The 20,207-nt window shown below is 34.1% G+C and overlaps 1 protein-coding gene across 10 annotated transcripts in view; it reads right to left on the bottom strand.

The window, feature by feature from the left end:
- IWS1 (IWS1, SUPT6H interacting protein) overlaps positions 1-20,207 on the bottom strand; it is a 55,839-nt gene that overhangs the window by 22,211 nt on the left and 13,421 nt on the right. For 9 of the 10 annotated variants that reach the window (XR_003046799.1, XR_001517049.2, XR_003046800.1 and 6 more), the window contains 8 exons: positions 11,864-13,010; positions 10,752-10,941; positions 10,148-10,205; positions 5,666-5,763; positions 4,316-4,466; positions 3,236-3,318; positions 2,023-2,152; positions 1,079-1,196 (listed from right to left, as the gene is read on the bottom strand). Coding sequence is in view for 7 of the 10 variants with exons in the window: in XM_015590585.2 (XP_015446071.1) it covers positions 1,079-1,196; positions 2,023-2,152; positions 3,236-3,318; positions 4,316-4,466; positions 5,666-5,763; positions 10,148-10,205; positions 10,752-10,941; positions 11,864-13,010 (1,975 nt within the window). In the remaining 3 variants the exon portion in view is untranslated. The remainder of the gene's footprint in view (positions 1-1,078; positions 1,197-2,022; positions 2,153-3,235; positions 3,319-4,315; positions 4,467-5,665; positions 5,764-10,147; positions 10,206-10,751; positions 10,942-11,863; positions 13,011-20,207) is intronic. The other variant, XM_015590586.2, reaches the window with a different exon arrangement.

The raw sequence follows: 20,207 nt of genomic DNA on the forward strand, positions 1-20,207 counted from the left end.
TAGGGGCAGGGAGCAGGTATCTATCTTTGAAAACTGACCCACCAACCCCGCCCCTGGATTCAGAATCACTGTGGTAGTAAGTCATGAGTACCAGCGGGAATATTCTGCTTTTCTCAGTCTAAGGCAAAAAGAGAGCTGAGAATCCCTGCATAATAGCATCAAAAGTTTATTATTTAACAGACAGTAAATGAACAGATTATTAATAAGATCAAAGGTATAATACTTCCCTGGTTTATTAAAAATTTTAAGTTATTCTGAAAATGCACCTTGGAGTGAGGTGAATTCAATAAAAAATTGCTGAGTCTTTTTAAAAAATTTAAATTTCCCTAAAAGATTTTAATAATCTTAAAAATTCAATAGAAAAATTATTACTGTATTCAGATACAAAAGCAGTTACTTTTTCGATCCTGCTTGGAATTAAAATTTTCTTCCAACTTGGAGCTCAGGAAAATTTAAGGAGGGCAATGAAAATGCACATTTTTAATTTTTAAAAGTAAAAGATTTCATAAACAATATGGCAACTGATTAGGTGAATTTCAGTTAAGACTCCTCTGGTATCGTTAAATAAGAACATGAAAAAGGTTTTGAAAACCATTATAAAGTAACAACAATAGCAACAATGGCTAACATTTCCTGAAGACTATGTGCGTTAGGCATTGCTTTACATACACCTTCTTGTTTAATCTTTACAATAACCAAAGTAAATAAAACTTTCCACGTTACAGTGGAGGCAAAACCAAGGCTTAGAGCCTAAGGATATGCAGTAAGGTAGGTGGTGAATACAGGATTTGAACCCAGGTATGACTAACACTAGGGCCTGCATTCTAATCCTTCTCTCTCTATATGCTCTTGATCCATGATTAGAAAATGCATCATTTTACTTGCTGTACTTAATACTGGATTGCATACTTAAATATACTGAGAAGCATTTTAAGTCTAAAGGGAAAAGGCTGGTATCTATAAGAAGGTATCAACAAAATTTTCTATTCCACTTAATTGATTCATTTTAAATGAATACTGGTAAATATAGTTAAATTTTATAAATACATAAACACAACAAAAAATAAAATGTACATACTGATTAGTTTCCCTGCCATGTCTTTGTTGGACCTTGACTCCTTGGGGTGTTTATAAAGATACATCACTGCTCGTCCGATCCCACTATGCTTTAGGGTCTCCTGGCTCACACTAGGTAGCTGAGAACATAAACACATGCACACATATTAATCACTCAGAAACAGGCAGTCCTACCAATCTATTCTAGAGGAATCTCGAAGACTTGGTTCATTCACAATAGAATAGATAACAAAAAATTCCACATCAGGATCTATACACATTGAACACAAAGGTACTTTGTGTGCACATCAATTCAGTTAAGAGTTCGGGTAAGTCCAAGTAAAACTTAATGTGAGAAAGGATCAACTAAGCATACTCAGAGGTTAGCAGTTTAATACAAGAGTCAGCACAGGCCTCAGAATCACAGACCTAAATCTGAACCCAAGCACAGACATCTGCTAGCTATGTGACCTTGGACAAGTCATTTAACTTCTCTGAATCTTAATCTCATCTGTAAAATGGAGACAACATACCTGCCTTGCAGGTTTGTTGCGAGGAATAAGAACAGCTAGCACATAAGGAGGTTCCTCAGGAATTCCTTCCAAAGTTAAGCAGCTTGCCCAAGATGTCATAGCCACGTGAAAGTGGCCCAGCTAAAGATTTAAATGTAAGTTTATCGACTCTGAAGTTCCTCCCCAGAACAATGTCCTATGCTGTACTTTTCTCGTATAAACTATATTTACTCCAAGATCTTTTTCCTTCAATACTATAGTTACATTAAGTTTTATCAGGCCTTCCTTTTATGCTCATTTTATTTGGTATGGTTCCTAGAAAACATACTGAATAAAACCCATCTTCAGGCAGGCTATGGAAGAGAGAATGTATAAAAACATGGTAAAATACAGAGTTTGTGATAATACAAAACACATTAGATAATGAAGAGCGAACAGATTATCTGCCTCTAACCTCTTGGAGAATCTTCAACAGCTCCTCTCGAATCTTCAGTGCTGGCAAACTCCTATCTGGTAGAGGTGACAGCCATTCTTTGATGGCGGACATCACGCCACTGTCAATAAATGTTTCTTTAAGGTCCTGCCTGCAAAAATAATTTTTTAAAAAGTCAAGTCTATATATGTTGGTTCTACTATAGATTCCTTTAGATTTTCTTAGATATTTAGTGATGTTTCCAAAATTTCCTTTTACAGAGTTACTCACACATTATTTACTGAGCACCTATTCAGATTTCAAAAGCAATATGAGATTTAGTTCCTATTTTCAAAAACAGACCTGACAAAGATGATTTGTTAAAAATAAAACAAATCCAAATTACACAAGATAGGTTAATGCTAATATATGTGGTATAGAAAGTAAGAATAATGAACTCTACTTATTACAATTACAAAAACCGATGTCTAATCTATCAAATAGTGATTCTGAAACTGTTTCAGGTGATAGAAAACCCAGAATTATGCTATTCTTTGCAGGACACAAAGGAGAATTCCATTTACCTAGCAGAAAAAAAATACCAATGAAATAATGACATTTTAATTCCATTTTATATACTAAAATCAATTATGTTAACAGGAAACATATATATGAAATCTGCCAGAGATAATTTTGTCTGTTGGGCTAGCAATTTTCTAGTAGAAAGTCCTAGACTGTGCTGTTGGTGATCTGGTATACTAATGCATTTCTCCAGCCATTAAAAATTGGCTAGGTTCAAGGAGAAATCAAAGTTTCTCAGGCATATGAGCAATAAAATGGTAAAAAGGATCTATCGGAAAAGGGTTCTTATTCCAGAAAGATTGATGACATAATTCATGATGTAACCAGGCTACATAAGCCTTGGACAATATGTGCTTCAAAGTTTCTCCCAGGATTTGCTCTGTTCTCAATCACACTGGGAGAATACATGCAATCTTACCAGACTGAAAACTGTCTATAAAGAACAAAATTAGTGATTTCCAACTTTTTCTTTCATTCATATCAGTTTGCTATTTGTTCTGTTTGCATCAGGCATCAAAGTTTAAGAAAATTTTGTGAGGAAGTAACATTTAGGAAATTCTATTCATTATTATTTTTCTGTGAATTGATAAAAGGTAATCATTCTTTGACATACATCGTTTAAATATTATTTCATTAAAATGAAAAAACTTGTTCAATAAAACAGAATACTTACTTCTTAAGGTGCATAACCACAGTAGGTAATAATGTTAATTTTTTAAGGGCTGGCTTTTTTTGATTGTTCAACTGTCTGTCTTCCTATCCAGGAAGAAAAAGATTTTTTAAAAAAGCCATTATTAGTAATGAATTACAACCATTTTAATTCTAAACTGTAAAATAAAGCAGCAATTTCTTTGAGAAACTGCAATTTTTCCTATAAGATAAATCAAGCACTACTTTTTGTAGTGCCCCCAAATTCTGTATCTGTGTTTCAAACTCATAAAACCATTAGAACAATTTGCTTTAACAATTACAAATTGAGAGGAACAATTTTAATTTAAAATATTAGCAAAATTATAAAGTTTTCAGAGTTCACTTAAGGTACAAAATCGTACCTGGGAAAATTTGGTTTATCATCAAATAATTTTCCAGCCATGAGGCTTGTATGATAATGGAATGTTATTAAAGAAGAGTTTCAGTATTCACTTGTGCATTTTTAAATTATGGAAAACTTCAAATTCTACAAACATAGAAGAAAATAATATACTCCTGATATGTACATTTCAACAATTAAACACACATGGCCAGTCTTATTTTAGCTATTTCTCTAACTACTCCCTCTACCTCTTGAATTCTTTTGAAACAAATCCTAGACACATATAATTGGATCCAAAAATACTTCAGCAAGTGCCTCTAAAAGATCAGAACTTGTTTTTTACAAATTTATAAAATTTAGGCAGTATTTTAAAATGCAATGAGTTAAATGCAATCTCTTAATCAGAGTGACATGAGTTATTAACATAATAAACATGTTTATAACTTTTTACATGTGAAGAAACATTAAACTTTGTAGTAAACTAGCCAAACTCAAGAGTGAAATCTCTCTACTATAAAACTAGCAAAGCCATTCAGCTAAAAGGGCTCATTTTCCTTAAAAGTATTTCCACTCTTAAAATTTAGAACAGTAAAAGCTTTGTTACAAAAAACAAAGTATCTTAAAGGTAGTTTAAACAAGGATTAAACTAAAAAAAAAAAAAGCCATACAACCAATTAAGTAGGAGAAAGAAAAGATGAAGCCAGAAGTGAGCCATCTCACCTCAGCAGCTTCATTCATCTTGACAATCATGGCGCTCACGACATCGTCAGCGTCACTAATAAAAGTACCACCATCACGGTTACGTCTGCGCTTGCCGCTCATGCTCTTTTTCCGCTGCAACATCATCTCAAAATCCGACAGAAAGTCCATACTAAGAAGTAACACAAAATCAAATGATACACAAACTGCCTTTTAAACACACTTCTTTTTATCAGTTAAGAAGCACCAACTTTCTTAATTCTAACTCAACGAAATGCTACCTTCTTTTAAAGTATAAGTACTTGTATAACATGCTTTCAAAAGAGCATGTAATCCTAGATTTTATTTCAACTTCTGTACTATCCCAATTGGCATACACTAAACACTAATGGCCTTAAACTTTTCATATACTATATTAACACTTGCATGTATCAGCCTGAGAAGGAACACTTCAAATTTCAAGTTCTGGTTCAGGGGACACTGCCTGCAATTCCATGGTTCAGTTTTAGCTGCATTTCCTTTTAGGAGGAATATAATGGTGCTCAGTTATTTGAGGATTTCTGTCTTCTACAGCATAAGTAGAAAAAAAATAAACTGCTGCTTTTCAGTAATAAGAAGTACAATTCTCAAAACATAATGCGACTGAGATAAAGTTGAAAATCTACAGACATGCTAAGAGCCTCAGACCTTTATAGCTTTCACCTGAACCATTACACTTAGAATGTTAACTTGCTCTCTGCCACTATCATATAAATGAGGTACGATTTATGTGATAATTTCCAAAGGTATTGCCAAACTCATACAGCTTAACCTTGCATGTCACTAGGAATTAAAAAGGAAACTAATTCTTAAAGCACTATTTTTACAATTATAAGCAATAACTAATGACTTATTCTATGTTTGGCATCTTTCAAGATACCAGATTTTTCCAAACACAGATTCTAACCATCTCAACAAAATTATGTGTAATACTATCAATATATTATAATATATCAATATATTATAAAGTTAAGACTTTAGTCTAATTCCTGCTAGGACCCCAAAAGTTGCTTTTCTATGTAGCAAATTTTTCAGAAGAGCTTACTTAGTGACATATAAATTAAGAACCTGGTACCATATAACTCCACAAATTAAGACAGTTGAACATAGAGCAAATAAGTAAAAGAAAAATAACAGGAGCAAATAATTTTTGGACAGCATTATACATGGGGTGGGGTGGGGGGGGAATAAGAGAGAAAAATGGAACAGATTCCTTCCTCTACTTAAACAGGAGCCAAAATAAGAAAACAAAGTTTGATTGTCTCTACCTTAATTTTTTAAGTTCTCTTTTAAAATATTCCCTTAAAAAAAAAAAAAAAAAAAACAACTCACTGTTTTCCTCTCTTTATGTTATCATCAGAATCTGAATCTTCTGCTTCTTTTAATTGTGTTTCACTTTTTTCTTCTTCCAAATCTTCTTGGTTAAAACCCTAAAGGCATGGTAAGTTAGCCAAAGTTACCACAACCACATTATATTTTCTTCTGTATTAACTGCTATTAATTTTTATACTTTAAATGCAATATATTAACAAAGAAAAAAAATTAAATAGGTACCAAAGGGCATATGCGAAAAAGTTCCCACTTTAGCCAAGTGTTATTAGTTTTCTTGTGACTCCTTCCAGATATAGCCATTTATACAAGCACTTCTACATATACATTTTTACTACCCTCCCCCTTTATTATACAAATGGAAGCATACTATACACACTGGGTACAGTATTGTTATGCACTTTCCACGTTTAACAATAGAATCTGAAGACCAATTCATATCAGGCTATCTTCGTTCTTTTTAAGGCTTTAGACTATTTTATCATATGATTGCAACTGTAATTTGTTTATACATTTTCTTACTTTTAGGTACGTGTATTTGAAATTTTGAGAAATATGTGCCAAACTGTCTTCCACAGAGGTCATATTAACTAATTCTCCTTCTAGCAAACCATGAAGGCACCTGTTTGCCCATCTTCACAGCAGGTTATCAAATACTGATATTTGCCAATCCCTGGACTAAAAAGCAAAAGGCATCTGTGTAGCTTTCTTTGCATTCTTTTATTATAAGGTTGGGCATTTTTTTTCATGTTTTAAAAGCCATTTGTAATTCTTTCTCTGTGAATTCTCAATATCCTCTGCCTAATTTTCTGTTAAATCTTTGCCTTATTGGTGTGAAAAACCTCTTAAAATTAGGGAAGTTAGACCTCTGTAAATGACAAACTGCACATCTTCACATTTATACAGTTTGCTCATTTATAGTAATGTTTTCCAGGCATAATTGTTTTTTATGTAACTGAAATGGTCAGTCTTTTCTTTATAGCTTTTAACTTTTACTTCATATTTAGAATGGCTTTCCTAATAATAGTTGTTGGGAAGTTTTGTTTTTCTCATTGAAATGAATCATAATCAAATCAACATTAACTCTCCAGAGAAACATATCCTATTCTTGTAAAATTTTGCTTAACTAAGTTTGAGGTCCATGAGGCCAATATCCAACCAATCTCTGGCACAGAGGCTCTCAAATATTTGCTAACTGACTTGTTCCTTTCCATTTTCTTAGGTTTACCCTGTCATTTTTCTACCCTCTTAAACTATATAAATTCATCTACTTTCACTCTTATATTAGTAATAAAGGTGATTTCTTTTTTAACTGAAGAACGGTTTAACGAGAAAGTTTTAAATTTCTGAGTGGCAAGAGTGTTTTGCTACCTTTGTTGCTAATTTTCAATTTAATTGCACTGCATTCAGAAAATGTTGTCTATATGAGTACTATTTTTTTTTTTTTTTGCAAAACCTTGATTTAAAATTTATTTATTTCCCCCCCCTTGGGAAAGCGCATTTTATTTTATTTTTATTTTTTGCAATTCTCCATCTTGACTGATTTTTAATTAATTTTTGATTTAAAATTTATATGAAAATGCAAAGAACTAAGAAAAGCCAAGTCAATCTTGAAGAATAATAAGCTTACAGGACATACACTATTAAATATCAAAAGTTATTAATGGTGCAAGGATAAACAGACCGAAAGAAAAGATACTGAAGAAACGGATTGGAAAATATATACAAACACTTGATTTAAGACAAAGTTGGCATTATGCAATAGTAAAAAAGGATGGTCTAGGTCAACTGGATATTCCAAATGGGGGAAGATCTTGACTCTATCTCATACATAAACAAAAACCCATTCCAGGTGTGTTATACAACTAAACGTGAAAGATAAATAATTGAGCTTCTCGAGTATAACTCAGGAGATCTTATGACCTTGGGGATACAAAAAAATTTTCTGAGAATTAAAAATCTTTCAATATAAAGGAAAAGACTAGTGAAGTTGATTTATATTAAAATTAAAACCTTTTGTTGATCACAAGACTATATTAAAAAGTGAAAAACCACAGAATAAATGTTTTTTTCTTTTATTAATCACCTAATTTGTACCCAGATTTTATTAAAACAAGAGTCTTCTGTAGTTTCTTGTTTGCTCGTTCTTTCAGTTACATTCCATTTGTAGATTTGTCCATTTCTCTTTGCAGTTGTCTATTTTTGATTTGTATATACATACTTAAAGCCATGGTTTTAGAAATATGGCTAGGTATAATTTTAAAACTTTTTATCAGTATAAAGTGATTCTCAGATAATGTTTTTTACCTTAAAGTCCAACTCTTTGCTACTCATATAGTTATACCAGTTTTCTTTTGGTTAATGTTCAGATGGAGTATCTTTTGCCATCCTTTTATTTTCAACGTTTATCTTCTGTTTCAGATGAATCTTGAAATTCATATACAGTTAGTTTCTAAAATCCAGTTGGACCATCTCTTTGTCCTTTAACTGGAGCATTTAATACATTTAAATTTAATGTAATTTCTGTTATTATCAAAGTTTAAATCTTATCATGTGCTTTCTAACTGTCCTCCTGTTCAATATTTCTTTTCTTTTCTTGCCTTCTTTTGGATTCATTAGCTTTTATTATTCTACTTTTACCCTCTATTAGGCTGGAAGTTACAGATTCCATTAATCTTTTTAGTGGTCACTTTAGAGATTACAGTAGGCACCCTAACTTATCAAAGTCTAATGTACTGTCACATATATCTGCAAAGACCTTCAATTCCATGTATATTCCCAATTTGTTATCGTTATGTTGTTTAATTTTATATATATTTTAAAGCACAGCAGATGTGTCTTTGTTCTGTATAGTCAACATTCATTTAGACTTATCCACACACTTTTGTTGCTTTTCTCCCTTCCTGCACCCATGACCCTCCACTTGAGATTTTTCTTTCTGCCTTTAGTATTTCCTTCAGTGGTATATTAAGATGAAATAAGGAGGGAATATTTACTCCAGAAAAGTATTTTTGCTGAAGAATAATGGAATTACAAGTGTGCAGTTATTGGATTCGATAGTTTCTGTTCAGAAGTCAGCAGTTACTCTAACTGCTGCCTCTTGAATGTAATTTTTTTTCCCTCTGGCCTCTTTTAGGATGTCGCTGTTTTCTTTGGTTTCTTGCAATTTTACTATGATTTAGCTGTAGATTTCCTTGTATTTATCCTACTTGTAATCTGTAGAAATTCTAGAATCTATGACATTATGTACTATTTATTTAAATATTGCTCCTGCTATGTATACTATGTATATTTTTCCCTCTCCTGGGATTCTATGTTAAACTTTCTCACATATAAATTGTTCTTTTATATTTTTTTTACTCATATATCTCAATACTTGATTCTAAATAGTTCTTTCTAACCTATCTTCCAGTTCACTCATTTTCTTTTCAAATATGTCTAATGTGTCATTAAATTTATCCATTAAGTTTTTGTTACTGTATTTTTACAGTTCCAGGATTTCTACTTGGTTCTTTTCTAAATCTGCCTTTTTAAAAACTGTTCTGACAAAATCTGTCATCTTTTAGCTCTCTGAACACCGTTTTAAGCAATTCCTAAAACTCTTATATATAGAATTCCTATGTCTTATTGTCTGCTTTTACTACTGTTCCTTTTTCACACTGTCTATGGTATACCATACTGTGTATTTGAAAAACTATATAAATAATGAGGCCTACGATGATATTACCTTTGTCTAAAAAAGATTTGTTTACATATGTCAGGTGCCTACAAACACATACCAATGGTGTTAAGAATCATTGTAATAAAATTTCTGAGATTCTCTAGGTTGTTAGAAGACTTGAAGCTGGCCTAAAATCTGAGCAAAGGCTATTTCACTTACAGTGCACCCTTAATCCTAGAAGTCCCAATCCAGAGCATGGGATTTTTAGGGTCTCCTAAACTCAGCTGGCTCCGACTTCCAAATTTTGCCTCTTGAGCCTTGAGCCTGTCAAAATATGATCAATCTTTCTCTCAGCCCGAATAGGCAAACATTCCAGAAAAAAAAAGTTGTAAATACTGAGCCTACCTCTCTTTAGGTTTGTCTTTTCCTATTTTGACTTAGTAATTCTTTGCTACTTTGTTCCTCTAATGATGAGGGGATTTTTAAACATTTTGCCTAGCTTTTCTAGTTGTCCTTAACAGAAGGAATTACCTAGCCTGTAACTGCTAGAATCAGAAATTCCAGAACTATCATGAATCTTTCTTTTTAGCATTATAAAGTGCCTTTTGTTATCTCTTAATGTGTTCCCTCCTCCTTAATTCAATTTTGCCACTCATTTTCCTTTTACTCCTTTGTAGACCCTTTTATTTCACTTTCTGAATCCCTTTTAGTTTATTGAATATCTCAAGTTACTTATTTCTACTTATTCAAATCCATTACAGAACCACTGCCATAAAAACAAAAAAAGCATATTCACAGAGGAAATATTTCTATCTTATACTTACTGTAAATTCTTCTTCTTCTTCATCACCAGATTCTCCAAATATGTCTGCAATAAGATTTCTAGAAGAGAAGGAAATATAAAAAGCTTTCATTTGCTTTCTTCTCATTTGCATAGAAACCATATTTTTCTAATAGGGTATAATTTATATATAATAAAATGTGCCAATCTTGTGTCCATTATGAGTTTTGACAAAAGTACACATTCAAGAAACCATTACCCTAATCAAGATATAAAACAATTCCATGTCTTCATAAAGTTCCCTTGTGGCCCTTTCTAGTCAGTTTCCCCCATCAGCATCCTAGAGCCAAACACTACTCTATCATCACAGATTGGTTTTACCTGTTCTTGAACTTCACCTAAGTGGAATGACACATGTTTTTTTTACCTCTTTCATGTAAGGTAATAATTTTGAGATTTCATCCATTCTGTAGTGTGTAGCAATAGTTCAGGAACTAAAATCCGGAATCCCCCAATGTCATACAATTAGGCAGAATATATTATACCTCACAATGAAATTTTAATGCAAATTTAAAAAACTTAATAGACAAGTCCCCTTCTACAACCTTAAATGAACTCCTGAAAACTCATGTTACATTGTCACTTACTCTTCCTCATTCCCTGATTCACTGTCACTCCCAAACAAATCCTTCTCTTCATTTTTCTTATTGGATAATTCTTTTGTTGCTTCTTCTTCACTGTCGGATGCTACAGTCTTCTCTCTTTTGCTTGATTTGTCTGATGTAACATCACTGTCAGAGTCCTCTGCATCAGAGACAACACGACTCTTCTTTGCTGCTGTCAAAAAAAACCTCATTAATCTTATTGTCATGGTCATTGTAGAAGTACGACAGGTGTTTTAAAATGGAAGTATGTGTCAAAATCAAAGGCCTTCTGAAAACACAGTTTAGAATTTTAAAAAAATTACTAAAAGGTTCATTCAGAGTCACTTTACAATTATTTGTTATCGTTTAGGAAAAAGTGGCCGAAAGATGAAGACTGACATCACCAACATGAAAATAGGAATCAATAGCTAACTTTCCTTTTGGGGAACAGAGAAAATCGAACTAGACTGATGTGCATAATTCGAATCTTTTCTATGCTGCTTAGTACTAGTAGAGTTAAAAGGCTGGATATTCTTTTGTGGAATCCCCATGTTCTTGACTGTCACTGGTCAGTTTGGAATTTCTCATCCCTCTTTGTAAAGTAGCACATATGTGGTGTTCTTTTTTCCTTCTCCTGTAACTATGGTCAGGTTATAAGGGAGTATGTCTCCCGCCCAACCCCAAAATAAATAAATAATGTTTCACAAGAAAGTAATCAAGTAACAAAGACTGGAATACAAAGAGGTACGTGTGGAAACTTAGTCAGGATGGCATCTAGTACATTAGCTGTTTAAGAGTACAGCTAACTATGGATTCAAGTCATATAAACATATTTCTTTGAAATAATACCCTTTCTAGTAAGAAAAAAAACCTAAATCTTTCATTTTCTCATTGAACTGTAGTCTAGTTTATCATTTTGAGGCAGTCAGGACTTAAGAAATGCTGTTAGAACTCAAAACAAATTTAATATTGAGATTAGCCAATGAAAATCTGGGAAATCAGTATCCTGGTGATATTTTAGAACATCAAGTTCAACAAGAGACTATAGATTTAACATTCCAGAAAGAGACACAGAAAGTAAAACTATGGAAAAACACCCCCAAACAATTTCTTACACGCTTTCTCTTCTTCACTATCAGAAAGCACAGCAGCTTTTCGCTTTGCTACTTTCTCCTCTTCCCCCTTTTTTTCTTCATCTTCATCACTGTCAAGTTTTGGCCTTTTGGGTTCTTCCTCCTCGCTGTCAGAACTGTGAAACCTTTTTTTGTCCATATGGCTGTCTGAATGGAAGGAGTCATTCTGCATTTCTGTATCTTCTCCCTTATTCTCCCCATCACTGTCATCATCTGACTCTGGCTTCTGTTTGTGTCTGGAGGATCCCTCAGTTTCTGAATCACTGGCAGGTCCTTTCTGAGGCTCCTCACTCTCAGAGTCACTGACTCGAGGTTTGGGAAGCTCCTCATTTTCAGAATCACTGGCCTGGTTCCTTGGGGGATCCTCACATTCAGAATCACTAATTCGGGGTTTGGGAAGCTCCTCATTTTCAGAGTCACTGGCTTGGTGCCTTGGGGGACCCTCACTTTCTGAGTCACTGATACGAGGTTTGGGAAGCTCTTCATTTTCAGAGTCACTGGCTTGGTGTCTTGGTGGGTCCTCACTCTCTGAGTCACTGATACGGGGTTTGGGAAGTTCCTCATTTTCAGAGTCACTAGCCTGAGTCCTCTGAGGCTCCTCACTTTCTGAGTCACTGATCTGAGGTTTAGGAAGCTCCTCACTTTCCGAATCACTAATTCGAGGTTTGGGAAGCTCCTCGTTTTCAGAGTCACTGGCTTGGTGCCTTGGAGGTTCCTCACTCTCAGAGTCACTGATCTGAGGTTTTAGAGCATCCTCTGTTTCAGAGTCACTGGCAGGACTTTTTGGGAGCTCTTCAACCTCTGAATCACTGGCAGGATGCTTTCTAACATCTTCATTTTCTGAGTCACTGGCATGCCCATTAAGAAGTTCCTCATTTTCAGAGTCACTAACAGGTAATTTCCTCGTCTCCTCAATCTCAGAGTCGCTCCCATGGTGATTGATATCCTCATTTTCAGAATCACTTGCAGGAGGTTCTCCATGTTCTTCAGATTCAGAGTCACTGTCCTTTTGCCTTTGAAGCTCTTCACTTTCAGAGTCACTAGCATTAAGATTTAAGGGGTCATCATTCTCAGAGTCCGTCACATGATGTCTTTTGTTGAGACCATCTTCTCGATCACTAGGTTCATTCTGAAAAATAAGAGGAGAAAAAATTAGGAAAGTGCAAGAAAATTTTTGGTAGTGAAATGTTAACAATTTTCAACGATTTTTTTTAAAAATGTAGGAACATGCATTTCACAGATAGATGGCCTTCTTTAAAGTGGGATATTTCTATAAGGGCAAATATGCCCTTTACCTATATAGAAATATCCCACTTTAAAGAAGGCCATCTATCTGTGAAATGGCTAACATAGTTTGGATCCCATATATAGGAGACTTATATTTTGAAGCATTAAAAAATAAAAATAAAAAAGAAGAATGAAAGCCTAACCTTCCCAAATATATTTTTCAAAGAAATACAAGCAAACAGGTATCCAAGGTCTTTTAAAAAGTTTTACAAGGCTAAAATTATTTTAAGGAAAAGAACTATAAAACTTTATTCAAAAGGTCAAATATCATATATGGAACATTGTCCCAAGAGAATCTAAACAAACAAGAAGAGGTGTAGCTAACATTTACTAAGTATTTAACGAGAGCCAGATACCATGTTAGGCTCTTTCCTATTGGTTCATTTACTCCTCACAATAGTATTTTTCATGGTAAGAAAATCGAGCTTTGGAGCAGTCTTGGTTATACATCTAGTAACCCAGGTAGAACTACTTTTAAGTTTTGGGGAAAACATGACTAATCTAACTATACCAATGAAGAATGTTACTTGGAAGTAAACTGAAAACATATACAAACTTATTACATGCATTTTATAGCTATGTTTTTTAAAATGCAGAAAAAACATATAAAATTAAAACTACAAAAACACTAATAACAAAGTGTTTTAGGATCTGGGGAATTTTTTCCCTATCTAGCATTTGAACTTTCAATAATATAGTGATAACATTCTGGTTTAAAAAATCAAAGTACTGGCTACACCTGCTCTGGGCTGCCTAGTTCTAACTTATATGAAAGATAAATAAGCTTGTATCAAACAAACAAACAAATAAATGGAAAGTGAAAGTGTTAAAAATTTATTAAGCCAAATATTTCTCTTTAGAATATATGACTGACATTATATGAACTTACAACAGATCAACTTCCAAGGTGGAAATAAAGTCTTTAATAATGCATATGCCTACCAACCGTGCTATAAAATAATTAAGTGATAAGAGAATCCGGTGACAAGATAAATGGCATGAAATGTTTTCACAACAGTGATACTTTAACTTACCCCAGGTTCATTTAAAGACTAAGTATGCTGTGTCTACAACTTCAAGAAGAGTATAAAAAGTTATAAAATAAGCTTTAAAAGCAAAAGTTTGAAGGTTTTTTCTCTTCTACATTTTACTACCAGCCTGACAGCATAACATTACAAAGAAACAGTAAAAATTGCTACACATATTCATCCAAATATAACATGTTCAGAAGAAAAGTTTCTAAAATCATAACTTTTCAAATTTACCAAAGGCATTTTTCTTTTATTATCACTAGGCTCTTGGCACAACATTAGATACCCTGTCAGTCATACATACTACTATCCCACTAAACCTGGCATTTATCTAGTAAATATGATATTAGGAGAAAAAAAATAACATAGTATCTTGTGATACAGTACAAAATTAAGTTTATTTAGCAATACTTCATAATTTAATTCTTTTATGTTTTAAAAGAATGTAGATAAAAATAACTATCTAGAATATGAGCTCTAAGAAGGCAGGCATTATTTTGGTCTGTTTTCTTCACTGAGGTATCTTCAGAGCACAGAATGGTATCTGCTACATACACATGCAAATAAGAATTTGTTTAATGACTAATAGAGGAGTTAGGTGGGATTAATATGGAGGGAGGAATAATGAACTCAACAAGCATTTATTTACTGCCTACTACGTGAAAGGTGCTAGGAATCAAGGCTGAACATATCTCAGTGCTGGACCTTCAGGAGCTGTCTAATGAGGAGCCAGCCAAATATAACATAACAATATAGTGTGTTAATATGGTATAAAGGTATGCATGATTAATTTGAAAGCCTATGTGAGACTGAAATATAAAAGTTACGTAGACAACAGGTATTTGCAAATAGCCTGTGATGACTAAGTTAAGACATTAACTAGATTATTAAGAGGAGGAGACATAAAGATACCAGTAGAGGCAACTAAAGCGGGAGGCAAAAATAAAATTGTAACTGGCTTTTGGAATGCTTTCAATGACATACCCATGACATAACTCTAACATGATGTTTGTGTGTACAATTTATATTAGTTGCAAACAACATTTAGTTGCAACAGAAACCATCTCTGACTAGCCCCAGAAAAAAGAACCATCTTCCCAGAATCAAAGAGGGATGAATAACTAAAGACTCAGAGAGGTAGGAATACCAAGGCAACTCAGAGAACTTAGAAAAAGGAAATCAAGGATTTTTTCACTAGCGCACCATTGATAACATGAGTCAGCTCTAACTATACTAAATTTCAGTGTCTAGGATCTAAAATTTAAATTCTCAGGAGAGATAACCTAATGAGTATTTGCAAATACCTGTTGTCTACAGCAATATCAGATGCCATGACTCAATGAATCAATGGGTTTCATACAGCCAGAGTAGGAGCACAGCAGTGGGAGCCACTCTCAAAAAAGAAGTCACGAACTGGGGGTAGGCATACCAAAACTTACCTGCTATACTCTACCCTGGATTTCCTGACAGATGGTGTATACATTCCAAAACAAACAACCATTATAAGGACATTACATATGACAATGATTAAAAACTTATGAATTCCTGTCAATTTTTAAGGCGTTTCGTAAAAACCTGAGTATCTCCGAGTATTTAAAGTTACAGAATGCACTTAGGCAATGCCATCATGAGATTTGGGAAAAGAATATATTAAAAATTACACAAGTTTACAAGTTATCAAAACAATATTCAAAATTTTAGGACTGGTTTCAAGAATCAGTTTAATTGCAAACTTAAAAATATCCAAAATATAGTTTTTTTAAGTCAGATATGAATATAACAACTCAATAGTAGAAATGGCATTTAAATGCGATTTTCTTAATAATGTAAAAAAAAATCCCCTAATTGTAACTATTGTAGAAATTGAGCACTCTGAGGGTCTTTAAAAGCTTTAGAAATGTCTATACACTGTACAATCATTCACACTGTAGTTATAAATAACTACTGGTTATCCATAATGAATGATCTGGTCATTTATCTCAGCACACAAACATGTACTGTAGTAATCACACTCCTTATGGACCAGGGCTACAATTTAACTGATATTTTAAGTTACAAAGTAAATAACAGAACTGCCCTAAAGGAAAACAGCTTTGTAAATTTCATAGTAGCATATGAATGTCAAGGAGAAATCCTTAAGAACTAAACAACTCAGAACACTTGTTTATTCCTTATCCATCAGTAGAGGACTGTTGAACTTGCATACTAATCTACGATTATAAATTGATAAACAATCCAACAGTAAGTCACACTGTAGATTCCATGAGGAAATATCTATAGGAACATTTTCAAAAACATGTTTCACTGGACCTTAGTGACAGAAGATATAGCTGAAATCCTCATGTTGGAGTTTACCAATATACATTGGCTTAATTAGCATATGAAAGAATCTGACAAATCCAGCAAACAAAACAAAACAAAACTGTTAATCTAGTATAGCTCCTGGAGTGCTACAGGCTTTGACTCTGAGAAACTCCAATTTTACAGCAAGCATACATATAAAAAAATGAAGCTACATATCATACTTTGTCAAAAGCTAGTTGATCTTAGAATTGGACAGTTAAAAACAAAAGCATTCTTGATGAGAGTATTGGGAAAAAAATTGTACACAAAGCTTAAGAGTTTACGATGGTGAAGCAAATTGCCGACTGACTACCTCTCCAGTCTCATTTCTGACTTCTCACCAACATCAACCCCATGCACTGCACCAGCAGTTCCTAAACCTCAGTGTGCATAAGAATCATTTTCCTCAAGCAATCTTTGGCGAAAAACATATTTTCCTGCTTCTCACCTCCCGATATTAATCCAGTAAATCTGGGGAAGGGGGTCAAAGGATATGCATTTTGACATATAATCAAAGTGATCTTCACTACACTTTAGAAATTCTGCTCCAGACACATGGAACTACTAAATTCACTATGATACCTCCACACCTTTACAAATGTTGTTCTCTTGGCCTAGAATATCTTTCCCCCACATTGTCCTTTGCATATCTCCTAACTGGACATACCCTCTTCTTGAAGCCTCTTCCATCTTTCTACCTAGGTAGAATGGACTTTGTACAACATAAAGTGATAGTTAGAACATGTACTTTAGAGTCAGAAAGAACTGAGGTCCAAACCCCAGCTTGGCCATAATTTCTCAAAGCTTCAGTGACCTCAATCTGATGGAGTTAGGAATAATATCTATATGTTAAGAGTGCTGTTTGAAGGATCAAATGCATGTAAAGCAGCACAGTGCCTGTGAACATTCAATAAATGTTATTAACCATTCGTAATGAAATATCTTGATTACAAAACATTCACCCTTTAAGACTCAACTCAAATACACCATCTGTGAAGGCTGAGCTGTTTAGTCAGTCCTTCCTTCGTATCCCCATACAGCCGAATATTTATTGTTTCCTTTTTTATGCTCACCACATCTCATTTGTGCATTTCATTGTCCTGGACCTAAGGGTGGCTCTGGCCCCTCACCAAAGAGGGCACCTGTGAATGAGGAGCCATTTTTAGCTTTCAGTGACTGGAGAGAATAAGTTACTAGCATTTCATTTAATGCTTGGGAACCAAGACACTAAATGTTCTGCAATATTCACACCTGCCCCCAAATGCTCACAGCTGACTTACTCTGAATTCCTTGTTCAGAAAAAGCACTAGACCGCTCTATGTGCAGGGATGGCCATAGACAGGACCCACATAGAGGTAATAGACTCAATGAGATAAAGAGCCCAAAGGGCCCAAGAGAAATTGTGGTAATAGACAAGTAAAGCATTCTGGTTCCTTCTGGGACTTTAACTGGGGAATATGGAGAGGTTTGATCAATTAGTAGAAGAGATAAAAATGAAGCCAAATGAAGACTTCTGGTATGACCGCCTGAAGAGTTCCAATGACCTGCTCTGCATTGAAATTTTTTAAAAGTATTTAAAAGCCTCTGGAAATGCAAGCAAAGAGCAAATGAAGAAAAATCTACCCAAGATCTACAAAAATTTGGTAAGAAAAACAAGAATCTCTGGTATTTGAATCAAGACCACTCCCACCTTCTAGCCTCACAGCTCAGTGGCAGAGACTCTATTCTAGACTGCTACAGCCAATAACACAGGGTATCCCCTTCCTCCAGCTCCCAGGTGGAAGGCTTTCTTCCCAGGAAGAACAGGATACCAGCATTTCTCATTCTGCTTCCAGCTACCTATTGCTGAAGCTAAGTTCCAGGCAACTGCAATCGAGTGGTGAAGGATCCCATCTTTTAATCAGCCCTCAATCATGGAAAGGAAAGAAGGCTCTACCTTGGACGCAGCATACTGAGAATACTTGAATAAGCCCTTGTGTCAATTTGTGAGACAGTGGTTCCATGCTAGGAAAGGTAAGCTGCAAGCACCTCAGCTGCTACCCAATCCCTACCCCACAGAGAACTCAGCGTTGAGAGCTGGGGTTTTACTCAGAGAGAAGCTTTCCATCGCCTACCACCAGTTCCAAAGCCCAAAGAAGAAACTGACTTCATTTGCAACCAAGCCTGGGGAATTTCAGGCTAAGGCACTCTGAAGAATACTGGAAGTTGTGGTGGAAGGCCCTTGTGAAGAGATTCAAGATAAACTGTAGGCCAGCTAGTTTAGTTTGCAGGAGAGAATCAGAGAATAAGTCAGATGGGAGGAGCCATCTGGGGTCCAAACAAGTATCAAACACAGACATCAGAAACTTTCCATCAAAGGAGCAAGAATATGACTGGATAAGATTGTTGAGAAAATTCTGCTACAGAACAATGGGGGCCTGAAAGCAGTGGGATAACATATTCAAAGTAGTCAAAGAAAAAAATCTGTCAATCAAGAATTCATTTTCCAAAGAGACTATCTTTCAGATGAGATCAGGTGTGTTCAGGGTGGTATGGCCGTAGACCAAAGAGACTATCTTTTAAAAACAAATATTAAATAAAAAAGAAATAAAACTTTCCCGAATAATCAAAACATGAGAGAATCTGTCTACTACAAGAAATAAAGGAAGTTCTGCACAAGCTGAAAACAAGTGACCTCTTATGGTAATTCAAAACACAATGAGCACCAGTAAAGGTTATTAAGTAATTATAAGAGATAGTATAAATGCATATTTTCCACTTTCTTATTTTAACCGGTTTAAATAGCAGTTGCACCAAGTAATATATATATACTGCAGAGCTGGGCTTGTAATATATAGAAATGTACTGTATGTATAACATATTTTCTGATAGCACTACAAAGGAGGTGTGTGGTAGTAAACCTGTATTAAACTAAGGAAATGACTTCAGATAATAAAGTAAAATAATAAAATACTGTTGTATTTGTAACATTAATAGATGCAGTATGTATAACAATAATATTATAAAAAGGGGAAAAGAGAGTAAAGCTACAGAGGAGTAGCATTTCTAATTAAGCTATTATAAATCTGAAGCTGATTCTGTTAAGATGTATGTGATAAACCTTTGAGCAACCACTAAAAAGAGCCCAAATAGCAGAATAAAAATATTAAAGAAATTAAAATGTACAAAAGCACTAAAAATAACTACAACTACAATAATTAATAGATACACAATAGGAAGACGTAAAGTGTGACATGAAGGACAAAATGGGGGAGGTGTAAAATAAAAATATAGAGGTTTTAGTATACATTGGAAATGTAGAGGTTTAGTATACATTGGAAGTCATTATCAGCTTAAGATATGTCATATAAACCTCACAGTAATCCACAAAACAAAAACTGATGACACATAAAAAGTAAAAAGAAAGGAATCTAAGCATACCACTAGAGAAAATAACCAAATCACAAAGGAAGAGAACAAGAAGGAATAAAGGACTTACAAAATAGCCAGAAAATAAGCAAAATGGCAATAGTAAGTCAATGCCTATAAATAATTATTATAAATGTAAATGGATTACATTCTCTAAAAGACACAGAGTAGCTGAATGGATTTAAAAAATCCAATCAGACAGATACATGCAAAAAATAAAAATGGACGATCTTCTTACGCCACATACAAGAACAGAC

This window comes from Pteropus alecto, unplaced genomic scaffold, assembly GCF_000325575.1.
Source record: "Pteropus alecto unplaced genomic scaffold, ASM32557v1 scaffold725, whole genome shotgun sequence".
In the NCBI taxonomy this organism is placed as follows: domain Eukaryota; kingdom Metazoa; phylum Chordata; class Mammalia; order Chiroptera; family Pteropodidae; genus Pteropus; species Pteropus alecto.